General features: G+C 46.9%; 2 protein-coding genes across 5 annotated transcripts in view; one reads left to right on the forward strand and one right to left on the reverse strand.

Moving 5' to 3' along the window:
• LOC142923042 (NACHT, LRR and PYD domains-containing protein 3-like) overlaps positions 1-8,207 on the reverse strand; it is a 36,924-nt gene extending 28,717 nt beyond the window's left edge. For 2 of the 4 annotated variants that reach the window (XM_076063975.1, XM_076063974.1), the window contains exon 1: positions 4,581-4,600. Coding sequence is in view for 1 of the 4 variants with exons in the window: in XM_076063978.1 (XP_075920093.1) it covers positions 4,581-4,659 (79 nt within the window). In the remaining 3 variants the exon portion in view is untranslated. Of the gene's footprint in view, positions 1-4,580; positions 4,677-5,622; positions 5,714-8,148 lie in introns of those variants that run through there. The other 2 variants (XM_076063978.1, XM_076063976.1) reach the window with 2 other exon arrangements.
• A 460-nt stretch (positions 8,208-8,667) lies between these two features.
• LOC142923009 (uncharacterized) lies at positions 8,668-15,394 on the forward strand. The gene is made up of 2 exons (XM_076063948.1): positions 8,668-8,894; positions 12,078-15,394. Exons 1-2 carry the CDS (start codon positions 8,711-8,713, stop codon positions 12,731-12,733), a joined length of 840 nt encoding a protein of 279 aa, XP_075920063.1. The 5' UTR covers positions 8,668-8,710; the 3' UTR covers positions 12,734-15,394.
• The last annotated feature ends 2,432 nt before the right edge of the window (positions 15,395-17,826 follow it).

The raw sequence follows: 17,826 nt of genomic DNA on the forward strand, positions 1-17,826 counted from the left end.
AGTACTAGCTTGTGTCAGTAGGGAGCAGAGGGGAGGCTGAACCTGCGGGATTAATGATGACGGGCCGTTGGCCAAGGCAATCCCTGGGGGAGCATCGTGACCAACGGTCGGGACCCCAGATCCCGGGAAGGGGGCTGGGGAGATGATGTCATTCTCCAGACCCTCGGAGACGGTCCTAGAAGGAAGGCGTGGCCAGGGGCGGAGTGAGCCAGGAGCCTATATATAAGTCAGGTCCCTGAGCGGTCCCAGCAGTTGTTGTCCGGCCGAAGACTAAAGAGCATCCTGGAGCCCTGAAGAGAAGAGCCCAATGGGCAGAGCAGAACCCCTGGCTAGGGTCGGCTCGAGCTTGTACCAGTGAAAGCTCCAGCTGATAACCAGTGAAGACTCAAGGGAAGACTCAAGCCCCAGCAGTATAGATGCCGTGATAGCGTGATAGCCAGTGAGAGGCAAGCTAGTCTGGAGGGACTACCTCCATAGAGTATCGGGTGAAAGGGGCCATTACCCCATTGTGTAATAACCTGTTAATGTTATAATAAATGTGTTGCCTCAGAGTAAGCTTCCTCCAGTTTATTACCCACTACATTATGGACAAGAGTGCTCCCGAACGTCTTCTGAACAATCAGGGCAAAACATTTTCTTCAAAATTATTGCAAGAGGTGTGCGTTAGTTGTGAACCAAGAAAGTACGCATGTCACCGCACAATCCGCAGACGGATGGTATGGTTGAGGTGGCTGCACAGGACTCTGACCTCCATGTTGAGTCATCAGGTCAGCGAGAACACGACCCCCTGATTCATGTTCAGTTACAAGCCGCACCCAACAAGGCAAAATCTTAAATCTCTGACTCTGTGTGCTGTACCCTTCAAAAGCTTTCCGAAGTGCGGGAGACTTCCAGGGTAAATTCTGATTCGTGCCGATTGGCCAATGAATGGCTGAGAGGCTTCCGTACTTCAAAAGATGAGTAGGCACCTGGGTACAGAGCTTGGTTGCACTGTCCACAGGTACCGGTGGGTACATCGCCCAATTTGCTCAAACCCTGGAGAGGGCTGGTTGATGTGATTTGGGTCATTCGACCGCAGTGTGTCCAGATCCGCTTGGAGCGGCGGAGTTGGTTTGTACACTCCTCTTGCCCTAAGCCCTTTATTGCTCCCTGTGAGTTTGTTCCATCTCCACACTGTGGGCGCCGAGGGACAGATGTGTCCGGCGAGCTGGCATGTGTGCCCGTTGAGGTTGGTCCTCAGCGGAGTCGTGTGCTTCCTCCCTCAGGTGCCGCACGCCTGATGTCCCCCGAGCCGCCGCCTGCGCTGTCTTCACTTTATTCAGGAGAGGAGAACCCGTCGACCCGGCCTACTGCTCTTCGTGAGGAGCCGGATTCGACTGGACAGTTGCATATTCCCCCTGGGCCCTCCAGGGAGAGTGAGCCCACCTCCACTGGAGGCCCAGCCACGAGGACTCGCTCAAAAACTCTTCGGATTTTGTGACACCCATGCACACACACTCCCACACCATCAGTTGCTTGTCACACTCAGTAGGCCATATCGGTTATTGGCTGAACCTAGCCTTTGTTGTGCTTATGGGTATTGTTACACGGTGAGGATGGGAGTTGTTGGTGATGGAGGGGATTCCGTGCATTCGCGTTTTATATTTTCGCGTGTTGTTCTGTACATTTGTAGCTAATGTATATATTGTATAGGTGGGCTTGGGTATTTATATGCTATTTGTTATTGTTAATTATTGAGGCACACATAGCGTTTAGTCACTTTTACTCGCTTTTTATCACCTTATTCACTTAAGCAACCATTGGAAAGATGTTCTAAATCATACCAAACATTAAACTAATTTTCAATGGTATTTATCTAAATAGTGATATACCAAACTTTCATAGAAGCTTATTTCACTTCACACCTACATTTGTAAACTTCCCCCCCGCCCCGTGCCGGTCCTCTACGTTCCACTTCACACCCCCTCCCCCCCTCCGTGCCGGTCCTCTTGTGCGTTACGGTCATTTTATGCTAATTCCTTTGTCAAAGTATTTTGTTTCCTCCCACACAGCTTAAAAGGACGCGACCTGGGCTGGACTGTCTTCACTCCAACGCTGTTCTCATGACAGTACGGTCCCCTTCACCTGATGAAGGCCACTTGTGTTGTGGCCGAAACGTCATGATTTTTGTTGTTTTATTTTTTCCCTACGTGACTTTACCGAATAGAACCAAAGAGTATGGATCCTTGCAGTCACGAAAGCTTCAAATCTAGAACTTATTCACTTGGTTAGTTTTAAGGGGGAGTTGACAGCCAGGACGGCTGAATGCTACGAATGGGGGGGGGGTAATGTAGTGACATCGGGAATGCCACTGTGTAGTGCCGGCCTGAGAGGCATGGCGTGCGATGTAATTACATCACCGACACCCCATATATGTGGGTGTAGTACCAGCCCTAGTGGGGCTTGGTGAGCGCTGAGTCATGGCGCTGAGTGGCACCACGCGTAGCGTGCAGTGCTGTTCTCTATAGGAGGGGTGTGAAAGTGTCAGCCATGAATGAGGTTAATGTGGGCCATTGCACTCTGGTTGAACCTGGAAGGTACATGACGGGTAAAGTCTACACAGGGGCCCCAAGTTGGGGCTAGTGGGTAGTCACGTGTCAGGGCGAGATCTTGCAATAGGAATCGGGAAGGTAGTCGTGGCCAAGGGCGGAGCCGGCCACGACTGGTGAGCATATAAACCGGGTCCCCAGAGGGACCGGGGTTCAGCTTTGCTGTTGTCTTCTGAAAGATCTACATTCAACGTCCGTGAAGAGTCACCAACACATGGGCAGGACTCAAGCTGGAGTCCTGCTCGTTGTAGCTATCCCAGAGTGTTAGCGCAGATAGCCTGGTGGTCCACCACCATAGGTTGTTATCTGGTAAAAGGGAAGTTACCCCTTCGTGTTGGTATAAATAAATTTGTTGCCTCCAAAGAGTATGTCTGCGACTCAATTGAACCGACTACATAATGGTGCAAAGGTCAGTAAAGTGACCGAGGCCACCAAGGGCTGTACCAGTATACCACATCAGACTAACAAGGGGCTCAGTGGTGGCAACAAGTTATCCCCTTCGCCTGGAATGCAGGAGGTCGTGGGTTCGATTCCTACCCCAACGCCTGGATATTTGGAGTTTGCATATTCTCCCCGTGGTGGCGTGGGTTTTTCTCTGGATCCTCGCAGTTTTTTTCCCTCCACATTTAGAAATATGCGTTTACAGTATTTGGCTGCTACAAATTTCCACGTGATAAGCCACTTCGTTGAGCTATGATTTGTGGCCAGGTTGCTTTTGAAAAACAGCTATATAGCTCAGTGGACCTTACTTGGTACAATAAAATAAAAATCTGCCGATTCCTGGAGTTATACTATAGGAAGGCCTGGGTACCCAAGGGACCAGGTTACAGCATCTGTCAGTTCAATGAAAAATCTAATAGCTTATTGGACTTTGCCTGGTTCATAAAATAGTTTTTTAGTGTTTAACCTCACGTGACAAACAATAAATCCAACAAACACACCCAGTGCTGAAATGCACTGAAAAACAGTAAATGTACCAGAATGAAGCAGTACACATCTTGTCAAGTTGTATTTATGCAACAAAGATAACTGAAGAAAAATAACCAAATCCACAATTAGATGTGGATGTGATAATAAAGTAAAGCCCTTCTGGATAATGGGCACCCTATGCCCTGTTGGTAGTGTTGATTTTTTTACCATATTTCACCACGCTGACTAGTGCGGGTTGGTGAAGCGAGGGGGGCAGAACTGATTAATTTGTCACTCGCCTCTGGATTTAGTCCATGGGTGTGTAGTGATGTGCGCTAAGCACTGTGCAATTGGACGACCCCACATGCCCTGGGCACCCTTTCGCATGAGATATTCAAACTCAATCTATTTTGCAGGTGAAATATTTCTGAAATAAAAATGCAATGAAGGAAAAACAGAGAAACTGCCATGACACGGTGCACAGGTGTGAATTAATATATTATAATAATCAGTCACACGACTGACCATACAAGGCAAGCACACCATCGTGGTGCTCGCTTCATCCACCCAACAACACATTTCAGCGCAATTGTTTCCCAGCGCCTATCTCGTGACTCGGTATGGGAATCGCTGCGGCGGTGTCCGCTCGTGCAGCTCCATGCGACCCACAGCAGACGCGCGCTCCCTATAGAGGATCCACGGTCGCGCGTCGTCTACGCCTACAGCACGAGCTCCGACACAAACATCCCCCATGGAGCTCCACAGACTGGTGGGGCAAGTGCTGTTATTGAGCTCCTATGAAGGCCGGCATAGTACACGAAATGGTAAGTGGTCAGAACCACGCCGGACCGCCTTTGTCTCCCCAATGTGTGATGTTTACACACCGCCCCAGATACTAATTTGCGTTACACACACATTTACGTCCCTACCCCCCACCGCACACACACTCACACACTACACCGTCTTCCACACACACACATTTAAGCACCAATCAAAAATCCCCCGTGTATCCTACACAGGTGGTTTATATTCTGGACCACACCACCCACCGTCCCCCATGCACCACGAACTCCCCACACTCACCCACGCTGTGAAGTGTCGAGTCGCCCCGCGTCTCTCGCCCCTGACGCGGCCCAGCTCCCCGTGTAGCCTCCTCTGCCATGCTCTCAGCCTCTGGCCCTGCCGCAGCAGAAAGGAGAGGGGTGGAGGGGTGACGGGAGGAGTGAAAGGAGCGTTGAGGGGAGGGTTGGGGGTGGGGTGGGTGGGGTGGGTGGGATGGGTGGGGTGGGTGGGGTGAGTGGGGTGGGTGGGGTGGGGTGGGTGGGGTGGGGTGGGATGGGTGGGGTGGGTGGGGTGGGTGGGGTGGGTGGGGTGGGTGGGGTGGGGATGGGTGGGGATGGGTGGGGATGGGTGGGGTGGGTGGGGTGCCCTTTGCTTTCTTCGGCCCCTCCCCCCACCTCTACTACTTATTTTAAGCCTCTGTCTGTTCATTCCTCCGGCCCCCTTTTTCTTGCTTCTCTGTCCGTCTTTCCTCTTCTTACCTCTTGTGTCCCTGTATATGTATTTCTGCTATATTATACCTCATATTTGTTCACTCTGTCTATGCTGGTATGTTCAACCCAGAGGATGAACATGAAATTTAGCATTCTTCTGAAATTCGTGGTCTGCCAGGCAAGTGTCTAACTGTGTCGTTGGCCGACTGGTATTGCATCACGTAAATTTTTCTTAGGTTTTTTGAATTCTCGTCTCTCATCTTGTTGTTGTATTTACCTCCGTGCAGTTTAACGCTCTCTATGTGTTGCGTTGATGTCACCCTATGTGCTATTTGTTTTTACACCTGATGAAGATCACTTGTGTTGTGGTCGAAACGTCGTGCTTGATTTATTTTAATATAATTTTATGGTATTTCTACATACGTGACTTTACCGAAAAAACCAATGAGTTAATCAATGGTTCTCTGTGTGTGTGAGTCTATGTGTCTCCATGTGAGTGAGCCTATGGCTCTGTGTCAGTGAGACTTTGGCTCTCTGTGTGAGTGCTCTCTCTCAGTGAGTCTATGGCTCTCTGTGGGAGTAAGTGGGTCTCTAAGGTCACAACCATCTTGCTCCCTGCCCAGTGCGTCCACCTGGTTGAGCTGCAGAAGTCTATTGTCCACCGCTCCAGACCGCACAGATATCCGACGTCCACCTCCAGCAGACACCAGCAGATTCTTAAACCTGGTGGTGGAAGGACACGAGAGGGGTAATAGTCAACCACCATTACCACCATCAATACCACCATTACAACCACCAAAATCACCGCTATCGTTAACACCACCATCAATATCACCACCTCCACCACAACGATCACAATCAAAATTACAATGACAATACTCTTTGGTTCTTTCGGTAAAGTCACGTAGGTAGAAAAGATAATAGATCATGACGTTTCGATCGCAACACAAGCAACCATCATCAGGTGAAAAAATATAGCGAGAAAGCTGCTGAAACACGAAGTTATATTGGCTTGAGATAAACTCAGCCCAAGGGTAAGTGGGCGGGGCTAGAGGTAGAATTTGCATGTAAATACCACATCGTGGAAAAGGAAAGAGAGACACAGACACCGAGAGACATCCACACACAGAGAGAGGCACACACAAAGAGACACACGAGAGATGCATATAGAGAAAAACACACCGGCAGAGAGAGACACCCACACAGACAGATGCAGAGAGAGATAGACACAGAATTACATAATTGCCCATGAATTACTATGGTGTGACAATGCCAATTACCAATGTCAAAGGGAACATCAATGAATGGTAAATGTGGGTTAATATCCCCAGCAGAGCATGTAGACTACATTAAAAATTAAAATAATCAGGCAATATAATATCACATATGGGTTCAGTTTAAAGTTTACTTATGAAAAATAATCCTGAAATAATTGTGCACCATAGATAATCTTAATGGTCAAGTTACATAAACATCACGGAATCACTTAAGCTGACCATTTAAAAAGACATTAATTCCAAGATGTTGAGCAAAGGAAATTGTTTGGAAGTTCATCTCACACCAAGTACATGTTACTATAAATCTAAATCTGCATAGTTCTCAATCAGCAAAGTCGCAAACATGTTTTACCACAAGCAAGGAGTTCGGTGTAAAGCTGTTAAGCAAATTAACCACTGCACACGGTTTTAAAGTTCTCTGCCTCAAAGACAGCACTCTACCAAGTGTCACGATGCAGCTGCACACGCCACATGATAATAGGCGGAGTGAGTGAATCTAAGTAGACACTGACCCTGTCAAAGGGGATCCATGTCTAGAGTATTTGTGGCTGGTGCTACACATTTCTATGTGATTAGCCATTTCGCTGATCTATCATTTGTGGAAAGGTCGCTTCTGAAAAACAGCCACATAGCTCAGTGGGTCTCACCTGGTAAAATAAAAAGTTTATAGAGTTCGTTCTGCCTCAACGCGTGTTTTCATAACGCCATTTGGATATAGCACGATAGATGTATTAGGGAACACGTTTTATAACGCGGATGCCAAGTGGTTGAGTCAACAGAACCACGTCGCGCGAGTAGGAATGTGCGGTTGTTCGGCTGCCTGGGCACAGCGTCACACGAGGCATTGGGATGCTGCTGGATGCTTCCTGATGCTCCCCACGCGCCTGAAGTCTTTGTTCAGCCGACACACGCATCTCACGCTGTTATCACGGACTGTGCTTTACCCTGTATTAGTCATTGTAACGAGGGAGTTTACACAACGCGGTGTTCTTCAGCAGCGCAACTGCCGCGTTATAGAACACTGCAGTAAATATTGTCGCGGTGTGGAAGGAGCAATGAACGTCATCTTGTGGCATGGAAAGGCATCGCAGCCCTAGCGAGCAGACAGAGACAAAGCCTGCACGCACGGCAAAGTTGTGATTGACCCGGGGACTATTAGCAAGTGACACGTATGGACTAATAGTTACTCTAAATGACGATGTTGACGTTGGTTATAACGTGCTACAAATATGCTAAACGCACATCGCATTAGCTCTGACTAATAGCGTACGTTTTTTAAAAGTTATAATCGTTTACAATGGTTAATTTGTATATCATGCCAAGTGAGTAATTTGCGTGTGGACCCTGACAGCGGCACTCAATGTCCAACTCTTGCGAATGCTCTCAGGGGATCTTTACCGTGCGCTGCGTTCACTCACTCAGCCCCAATCTCCCTGTCGTGAACTCACCACTCAGCCACTCACTCACCTCACCCTTCAACTCACTCACCCTCCTCACCTATTAATTCTCCTCATTAACTCACTCACCCTGCAATCCACTCCCTCACCCCCCTCCATCACCCGGCACTCACCGCCTGTCCGTGACCACCTCTCCCGTGCCTACAACCACAAACACCACCACCACCACCTCTCCCGTGCCTACAACCACAAACACCACCACCACCTCTCCCGTGCCTACAACCACAAACACCACCACCACCTCTCCCGTGCCTACAACCACAAACACCACCACCACCTCTCCCGTGCCTACAACCACAAACACCACCACCACCTCTCCCGTGCCTACAACCACAAACACCACCACCACCTCTCCCGTGCCTACAACCACAAACACCACCACCACCTCTCCCGTGCCTACAACCACAAACACCACCACCACCACCTCCTGCTGCTGCTGCTGTCGCGGTCTCCGCGTGGCGCCGCGGGCCCAGGGGGAGGCCTCGCGGCCCAAGAGCGGCGCCACGGCTCCCCCCCTCCCGCTCCTGGCCCCTCCCCCTCGTCCCTCCTGGCCCCTCCCCCTCTTCCCTCCTGGTTCCTCCCCCTCGTCCCTCCTGGCCCCTCCCCCTCGTCCCTCCTGGCCCCTCCCCCTCGTCCGTCCTCCTCCTCCCGCTCGCGACGTGGAGTGAACTCAGCCCCGCCCCCCCCCGCCCCCCCCTGCGCGGCCCCGCCGCACATTGCAAGAATGGCGGGAAGCGGTCGCGGGGCCTACCACGCGCCGCCTCTCGCGTGATTGGCTCGCTTCGCGTCACGTGGGGAAGGCGGAAGAAGAGTATGGGGGAGGAGCTGCGCGGTTAGGGGCGGGGCCGTGGAGTCACGTGGTGGGCAATGATTGCCAATAAGTGGGCAGGGATGGCTGTACGTCACATCCGGTGATATAGGACACGCCCCTTCGTGACGTGCATCACACTTCCTTCCGTCCCGCGTGCCGTCAACACGAGCTGAGCATGGCGCTGCTGACCGTTGGCGTTCTGTTAGCCCTGCTTGGGATGGAGATCTTAATTTATCTTCGTTTTACGCTTTCCATCTCAGACTTTTACCGCGAGACCACGACGCTGCAAACGGAGAGGATGGGCCTGCAGAATGTGGAGCTCTGTCAGAAGAACAAGACCATGGAAGTGGAGAAAGATGGTAAGCTACCATTTTCTTTGGTTCTTTCGGTAAAGTCACGTAGAATGAGAATAAAATAATAAATTGATAAAATAAAATAACAATAATATTCTCACGACGTTTCGGCCACAATACAAGCAGCCTTCATCAGGTGAAGGGGACGAGACTGTCTGGAGGACAGCGCTGGAGTGAGAAAGCCACGCTGAGATCGCGATCTTTAAGCTGTGTGAGAAGAAACAAAGCGCCTTGACAGAGGAATTAACATATAATTTAGCATTGAAATGGCTGAGTGATTAGCTTGTGACTGTTCACAGAAAAGGCTATGTTAAGTTAAAGCATACACATCCGCAAAGGCACCCCTTGACAAAGGAATTAGCATAGAATGTAGCATTGAAATAGCTGAGTGATTAGCTCGTAACTGGTCACAGAAATAGCTATGTTAAAGTCAGAGCATATACATTCACCGAGGCACCTAGTACACATCAAACATGAGAATTTAGCATTGAAATAACTAGGCGAATTTAGCATTGAAATAACTGAGTGATTAGCTTGTGACTGGTCACAGAAATGGCTATGTTGAAGTTAAGGCCTACACATCTGAGCTATTCACAGTAACTGGGTATACAATACAATATATAATGAATACTATATAGTGAACCAATAAATATTACAAAAATATAAATTACCTCAATGTTATCAATAAACTCTATATTCTCCAATCAGCTAAGCTACCAACAATAAGTTGTTATATATCACAATGCTATATGGCGAAAAATGGGTGGATTCTTACCCTCAACTTTAGCAACACGGATAGCTACGGGTCCCATTCAGACGGACGAGTTAATCGATGGTCGGAACAGAGGAGGGGGAGAGAGACAGCTGCGAGGCGCTGTTATACTCCATGTTGTAAACCATACCATTAACCACGGTTAAGCTATCCGTGTTGCTAAAGTTGAGGGTAAGAATCCACCCATTTTTCGCCATATAGCATTGTGATATATAACGACTTATTGTTGGTAGCTTAGCTGATTGGAGAATATAGAGTTTATTTATAACATTGAGGTAATTTATATTTTAGTATTTTTTATTGGTTCATGATATAGTATTCATTATATATTGTATTGTATACCCAGTTACTGTGAATAGCTCAGATGTGTAGGCCTTAACTTCAACATAGCCATTTCTGTGACCAGTCACAAGCTAATCACTCAGTTGTTTCAATGCTAAATTCGCCTAGTTATTTCAATGCTAAATTCTCCTGTTTGATTTGTACTAGGTGCCTCGGTGAATGTATATGCTCTGACTTTAACATAGCTATTTCTGTGACCAGTTACAAGCTAATCATTCAGCTATTTCAATGCTAAATTCTATGCTAATTCCTTTGTCAAGGAGTGCCTCTGCGGATGTGTATACTTTAACTTAGCTATTTCAATGCTAAATTCTATGCTAATTCCTTTGTCAAGGGGTGCCTTTGCGGATGTGTATGCTTTAACTTTAATATAGCCTTTTCTGTGACCAGTCACAAGCTAATCACTCAGCCATTTCAATGCTAAATTAAATGCTAATTCCTTTGTCAAGGCGCTTTGTTTCTTCTCACACAGCTTAAAGGTCGTGATCTCAGCGTGGCTTTCTCACTCCAGCGCTGTCCTCCAGACAGTCTCGTCCCCTTAACCTGATGAAGGCCGCTTGTGTTGTGGCCGAAACGTCGTGAGAATATTATTGTGTTATTTTATTTTATCAATTTATTATTTTATTCTCATTCTACGTGACTTTACCGAAAGAACCAAAGAAGATGAATCCTTGCAGTCACGAAAACTTTAAATCGAAATTTAAGCTACCATTCTTAGATGTTCTGTTTGAGAGGAGACCTAATGGCTCATTGGGGCATTCTGTCTACAGGAAACCCACCCACACAGATTCCTACTTGAAACCTGATTCCCACCACCACCCAGCCCAAAATAATTCTCTCATCAAAACTTCATACCATAGGGCTCATTGCATTTCGGACCAACACCACCTGACCAGTGAATTAAAACATGTACACCTGGCCCTCAAAAGGAATGGTTACTCTGACCGTACCATCCGCCAAGCTGTTTCTCCCTCCATACAGAAACAACCACTTGATACTCCGGCCAAAACCATCACACTACCATATATAGCAGGCGTTACTAAAAAGATTTCCAAAATTCTAAACAAACACAAGATCCAGGTCCGGTTCAATACATTACACAAAATTCGTGATCTGATCCCATCCGTGAAGGATGGCATTCCTGACTTACAGTACCCCGGGGTTTACAAATTGAGTTGTACCTGCGGTGATTGCTATATCGGGGAGACAAAGCGACATGTCTCTGACCGAATTAGCGAGCACAAATCAGATTTGAAACGCAGCAAAACGAATTCTTTGCTGATCACTGTTACAACGCTGTGGGTGATCACGATATAATTTTCTCCGATACCAAGGTTCTTTGCAAACCCACGGGTTTTTATCAGAGATTTGTTCACGAGGCAATTCAGATCTACAAACACAGACACAATTTCAACCGAGAAGTTGGTTTCAAATTAAGCAACCATTGGAAAGATGTTCTAAATCGAACTAAACATAAACTAATTTCTGTGGTACAGTATATTTTTCAAGTAGTGGTACCCCAAACTTTCGCAGCTCTCAGCTCCCCCCCCCTCCCGCTCCTGGCCCCTCATCCCTCCTGGCCCCTCCCCCTCGTCCCTCCTGGCCCCTCCCCCTCGTCCCTCCTCCCGACTTGCGACGTGGAGTGAACTCGCCCCCGCCCCCCGCGCCCCACCCTGAGCGGCCCCGCCGCCCATTGCAAGAATGGCGGGAAGCGGACGCGGGGCCGACCGCGCGCCGCCTCTCGCGTGATTGGCTCGCTTCGCATCACGTGGGGAAGGCGGAAGAAGAGTATGGGGGAGGAGCTGTGTGGTTAGGGGCAGGGCCGTGGAGTCACGTGGTGGGCAATGATTGACAATAAGTGGGCAGGGATGGCTGTTACGTCATAGTGTACGTCACATCCGGTAATGACGTCACGATAAATAACACGCCCCTTCGTGACGTGTCTCACACTTGCTTCTGTCCCGCGTGCCGTCAACTCGAACTGAGCATGGTGCTGCTGATCGTTGGCGTTCTGGTCTTGGCCATGCTTGGGATGGGGATCTTCATATATCTTCTTTTTACGCTTTCCATTTCAGACTTTGACCATGAGACCACGACGCTGTCTACGGAGAGGATGAGCCTGCAGAATGTGGAGCTCTGTCAGAAGAGCAAGATGCTCCGTCTGGAGCTACAGCATCAGCTGGAGGAGTTCATGGAGAACCGAGAGACTCTCCAGAGAGAGATCAGGAGCCTGGTTCAACAGCTTAAAGAGCGCCAGTTGGAGCTGGAGCCCACGAGAGTGCCTTGCAGGGAGAGCAAGTCTCTGCATGCGGATTTTCTCCGAGACTGCAATGCAGCACAGCGGCAAATGTCGCTGCGCTGTGAAAACGAAGATCTCCGGAGGTCGCTGCACGCCCACCTGAGGAAGTTGAACTTCCTGAATCCGCAGAGAGGGCAGGAACAGTTTAGGCTGCGCGGGAAGCTGGTGCGTCACGAGGACATGTGGCATGGGGAAAAGAGGCTGCAAGAAGAGAACCTGCATCTCCGTAGCCAGCTGAAAGAGCTAATATGGACCGTGTCTCAAATGTACAATGATGCCACCACCACCGACGCCACTTCCACCGCCGCTGCCACAGCTTCCACCACCGCAACCGTTTCCACCACCACTTCTGCCACCACTACCAAGCCCAAGAAGATGAAGAGATTTAGCCATTGGTTCCGAAAATTGCTGAAGCGCAAGTCGGCCATTTAAAAATATTGGGGAAATTGTGAAAATGACACCACCCTAATTAAAACATTACTCAGAAAGACAAACATACCCCATAGAACATCAACAAAGTCATATATACTACAAAATATCGTACATTTGCATGCAACACTCTAATAAATACTGTATTGTGAGCAAAACATAAAGTTACTTAAATGGAAAAAAAATCTGTTATTGTCACTTACCTTTAGTCCGGATGCCGGTCTGCTTGTCGGGAGGGGGCGTAATGAGTCCCTGCACACACGGGGGCGGTGGGAGGGGGGTGAACGTCCATACACACACACAACAGCGACAATCATCCGCTGTATAGCCTTACCAGAATGTTGGGGCAAGCGCCTATGAAGCTCTGAATGGCACACGGGGTGAATGGCCAGCACCCCGCCCGGCTGCCTCTCTTTATCTCTCCATACACGAGACTCACAGGCGTACATGCGTCCGTGCACACACGCACAACAACAACGCAACAACCGTCGTTAACCCCTAAGTGGCGGTGACATCACCACAGCACTTGTGCCATGCTCGGTGCATTTTGAGGCCATGTGAAGTGTCGAAGGCTGGCTGGCAGGAGGTCATGTAATAGACGCAGGTGCCATGGATTGACTTAGGAAGATGATGGGCAGATGCAACAGCCGTGCTCCCCACTGTGCCAACTTTATTTGTGTCAGTTGTTTGGCGCTCTGCTCGTTGTTTTGAGGCTCGCTCCTCTGCCCTATGCTGTTGCTGGAGGGCAACTGCCTCCACCTCCCCAGCAGCGCCTTTCATGAACCTCCTCCACAGAAGCCGATCGTGACACTGCTGATACCAGTCATCAATAAGTCCAATCAGCTCCACATCCTTCTGCACCACATCAGTCCAACTCTTCTCTACCCCGTACCACGCCCATTTAGCACCATCTATCCAGCCAAATTGAAGCTGCTTGGGGATGCCGTGACTGCATACGGACTGCATGACACAATCAACGCAGCCTCGCTTGCTGGAGGAGCCCACAGATGGGCATTTGTCCAGATATTCTAGGAATCTGTGAGCTTACAAAGTCCAGTCTGGTTAAACCCTGAATAGATCGTGGGCAAGCTAACCTTAATGTTCCTTTCGAGAGAGATAAGGGAGGGTATAACTGTGGCCGAGAAGACATGAAGATTTTTATGGAGTGACATGCCAGGTAGCTTCCACACTGTTGAGCAGCTGATGAAAATATAATGCAGCTCGAATTATTTTAAATGAGACCTCGGCTCCCAAAACGGACTTGATCATCAGCACACTGCCCACTCCACTCTCTCCTCAGGTGCCCCAAATACATGAGGAATTGAGGAAGGGAGCATTTTTATGATGGAAAATACCCAGGGAGGTGATTTGTTTTCGTGGGGCTGATGGTAACGGCCCATATTTTAGTAGCATGCTTCATGTTTAGCTGTAGTGTCTCCAACTTCTCCTTAGAGTGGGCAGTAATCACCAGATCATCCGCATTCATAATATGGTTTAACAATAGCGAGCCATACCATGACTGGCTCAGGCATCGATCAGCCTCCCATTATATCTATACCAGAAATTCTACTGGTACATCCATGGAAATCGTCTCAAATTATGTAGTCAAAGAAAATGTTCAGTCGTGTAGGGGGCAGAGGACATCCATGTCGCACATTACTCACACATTCTATCATCCCTTAGCTCCATTACGTCGATTTTTCATGAGACAGCAGTTGTCTTTCTATTTATATATGCTTTATCGAAAGAAGAAAATAGTATGTTTGCTTTAATTACTGTAACTCTGTGTTTTATTTAGCTTTGGTAATTTTGGTGATCCAGGTCTCTCTTGCAAATGAGACTCATCCTGGTCGCTTTAGTTCTCGCCTTGTTCAACTCAATAAACTGGTACTCACTCCATTATGAACTCACCCACTTCCTTAAATCTATGACTCACGTAAATACTCCCTCTCTCTCCTCATGAGTCATATATTTACCTGATCACACAATCACCCGATCATTCACTGTGTCAACCTCACTCACGCACTTTTTCATGCTCTCAAGAATGACCCACCCATTCTATCACTACATTAATCATCATCCCCTTCCCTCATTGACCCACTGGTAAAATTAAAATACTCGACAGCAACAACACGTGAGATTATACTCAGGCTTACACTCACATGTGTAAAGAAGCTCCTTTGCAGGTTCCATTTGATAGATGATTTATTTCACGATGACGTATTTACAACGCAAGAGTACGACTCACACGAACCTTCCCCCGTACAGTAACCTGTACCTGTTTCAACCCATCTCCACTGCCCCCACTATAAACTTTGCCATCCAAGAGAAGTGAAGTAGAAGACAATAGAGTCTGCTGAGAGAATCTACTGGGGAAAACTGCTGGAAGTTACCAGGGCGTGGCCGTGCGGGTATATAAGGGGGAGCGTGGCCCACAAATGGGGTGATGCCTTGGGGACTGAAGAACAACTGCAGGTGGACGACATCGGGGCCGACTGTTGGAAATCAACATGGTGGAAACCATCAAGAAAGACTGTTCGAGATTAATCTACTCTATTAGAAACCACCGGGACTGCAGATAGTCATAGCCTTGTGCAACGTGTGAGTTGCACTCTCACCTTGTAAATATGTTATCGTCGGGAATAAATCATCTAGAAAATGAAACCTGCGAAGGAGCTTCTTTACACATGTAAGAATGCAGGACGTGCTTTATCAGCAGGCCGTTGTTTTTGTCTACAACAGACCTACACTAAAAAAAATGATAATTGGTAGTTGTTGGTCCAAAGAATGTAATTATGTTTAAATTAAATAATGCTCTAACGTTTGTGCATTAAAATTAAAACAGTTGTGTTGACAAAATTAGAAAAAGTGATATTTCCCATTTACACAGCTCACTTGTGTTAAATGAATGACATTCAGTTGTGTTGCTTCTGCAGTACCGCACTTTGGTCAGCAGGTGGAGCGATATCTGCGCATGCGCAGATGGAAAGCACATCCAACGATCAACTTTGATCCTTCAGCTCACTCAAATTCCCTCATCGCCATTTTGTGCATTCAAATGCAACATTTCACAATCAACGTTTTGTCTTTGTGGACACAGAGGTGAGGTATTTTACTTTTATGCATTTATATAGGCTATAGGCTGTCAGTAGATGGTTTATCGCGGATATCGTGTTTTGTATGGTATTTTAATGAAGTTGCCGCATTCGTGTGGTTTTCGCATTTTTGTTAGTTAGGCATATAACGTTACATTCGTGTGTTTCGATCTTATATAATATATACTTGTTGAACTTTGATGTGAATTTCCCCACACAAAGACACAAATTACTTATTAAATTGCTAGTTAATAAGAGTTTCTCCACTTATGTGTTAACGGATTGGTGTGTGTGATGTTACTGTATAAAGCAAAGCACTTTTTCACATTTTAGTAATGTCAGTTTTAATAACTGTCTCAAATAATGGTGTTGAGCATTTTTATTTAATGTAAAATGTTAACATTCAAACTTTGGAAGACCCAAATAACAGCTATAAACACATTTGACACATGAATAAAATGGCATTGATGTTAGCTAACAAGTAATGTAAGCTTGGCAGTTAGGCCTAATCTAAAGTGTAAACTCATAATAACGGTTTTTGGGTTAGAGCGCGTTTATTTATAAATGTGTCGTAACCCTCCACCACCCGACACGGCCAATCAGCAAAAAAAAGTGTCACGTTAACAAAAGACAAATAATTCACTACTTTAGCCCACCGGTGTGTTGAAGAGTGAATCCACATTTACAGTTATGGAGAGGGGATTTCTTTAAACAAAAGGAAGGAGCAGCAATGGGTTCTCCTTTATCCCCTGCTATAGCAAATTTGTACATGGAAAACTTTGAAATAAGAGCACTTGCCTCGAGCACATTAAAACCATCCTTTTGGTTTAGATATGTGGATGACACTTTGGTTGTCTGGCCACATGGTAAAGATACACTTAATGATTTTCTAAATCATCTCAATGCACAAAACCCGGCCATCCAGTTCACCATGGAAATGGAGGTGAATAACACACTCCCATTCCTAGATATTTTGCTTGGACATGGCCTAAACGGTAAAATAACACACAGCGTTTACAGAAAGCAAACGCACACTGATGCCTATCTGAATGCAGAATCACATCATCATCCAGCTCAGAAATCCTCTCTTATCAAGACGCTCATACATCGGGCTAAAACAGTGTCAGATGGTGAGAGTCTAGTGAGAGAGATTAAACACGTTAAAGACGCACTACGACAGAATGGCTACAATAATGCTCAAATTAACAGAGCACTGAATGCCAAATCACGATCGCAAAGCAATACTGCTGAAAGCGACCAGATTGTTAAAACAATAAAAATTCCATATATCTCAGGAGTAACTGACAAATTAGCCCGCGTTTTGCAAAAGCAAAACATTACAGTAATATTTGGTACAGTACACAAAATTCAAAAACTAGTATCTTGCACTAAAGACGCATTACCTAAACTATCAACAGAAGGTGTATATCGGATTAATTGTTCATGTGGCAGCTGCTACATTGGGCAGACGGGACGTAACATCAGTGTAAGACTAAAAGAACATCAGAGAAATATTAAATTATCTCAAACACAACTGTCGGCAGTGGCAGAACATGCTTGTCAACAAGGACACTCAATTGATTTTGACAATGTTGCAGTGGTGTGTAAAACTAATTATTACTGGCAAAGACTAATTAGAGAATCCATTGAAATTGAGAGGAACAAGAATAACTTTAATCGCTCTGACAGCTACCGGCTTAGTGCGGCCTGGAAGCGTATTATTAAATAATACACATTACATTTTGATTTAAAGAATTACTAATCTACAACTCATTACTAATCATAACCAATGACTGATTACTAATCGATTATATAATTACATTACCCCCCCCCCTCCGCCTCTAATCACTGCACCTGATATGAGTTAAGTGATGACGTCACCCTGCTGCTCTATATAAAACCGGGAGCAAGCGAGGGCTTTACCATTCTGGCAAATTGCCCGATGATGCTGGAAGTATTTACCAACGAAACATCGTACTCAAACTGTAAATGTGGATTCAC

Source organism: Petromyzon marinus, unplaced genomic scaffold (assembly GCF_048934315.1).
Source record: "Petromyzon marinus isolate PM22_M1 ecotype Great Lakes invasive population unplaced genomic scaffold, UKy_Petmar_22M1.pri1.0 PM_Scaffold_25, whole genome shotgun sequence".
Lineage (NCBI taxonomy): Eukaryota > Metazoa > Chordata > Hyperoartia > Petromyzontiformes > Petromyzontidae > Petromyzon > Petromyzon marinus.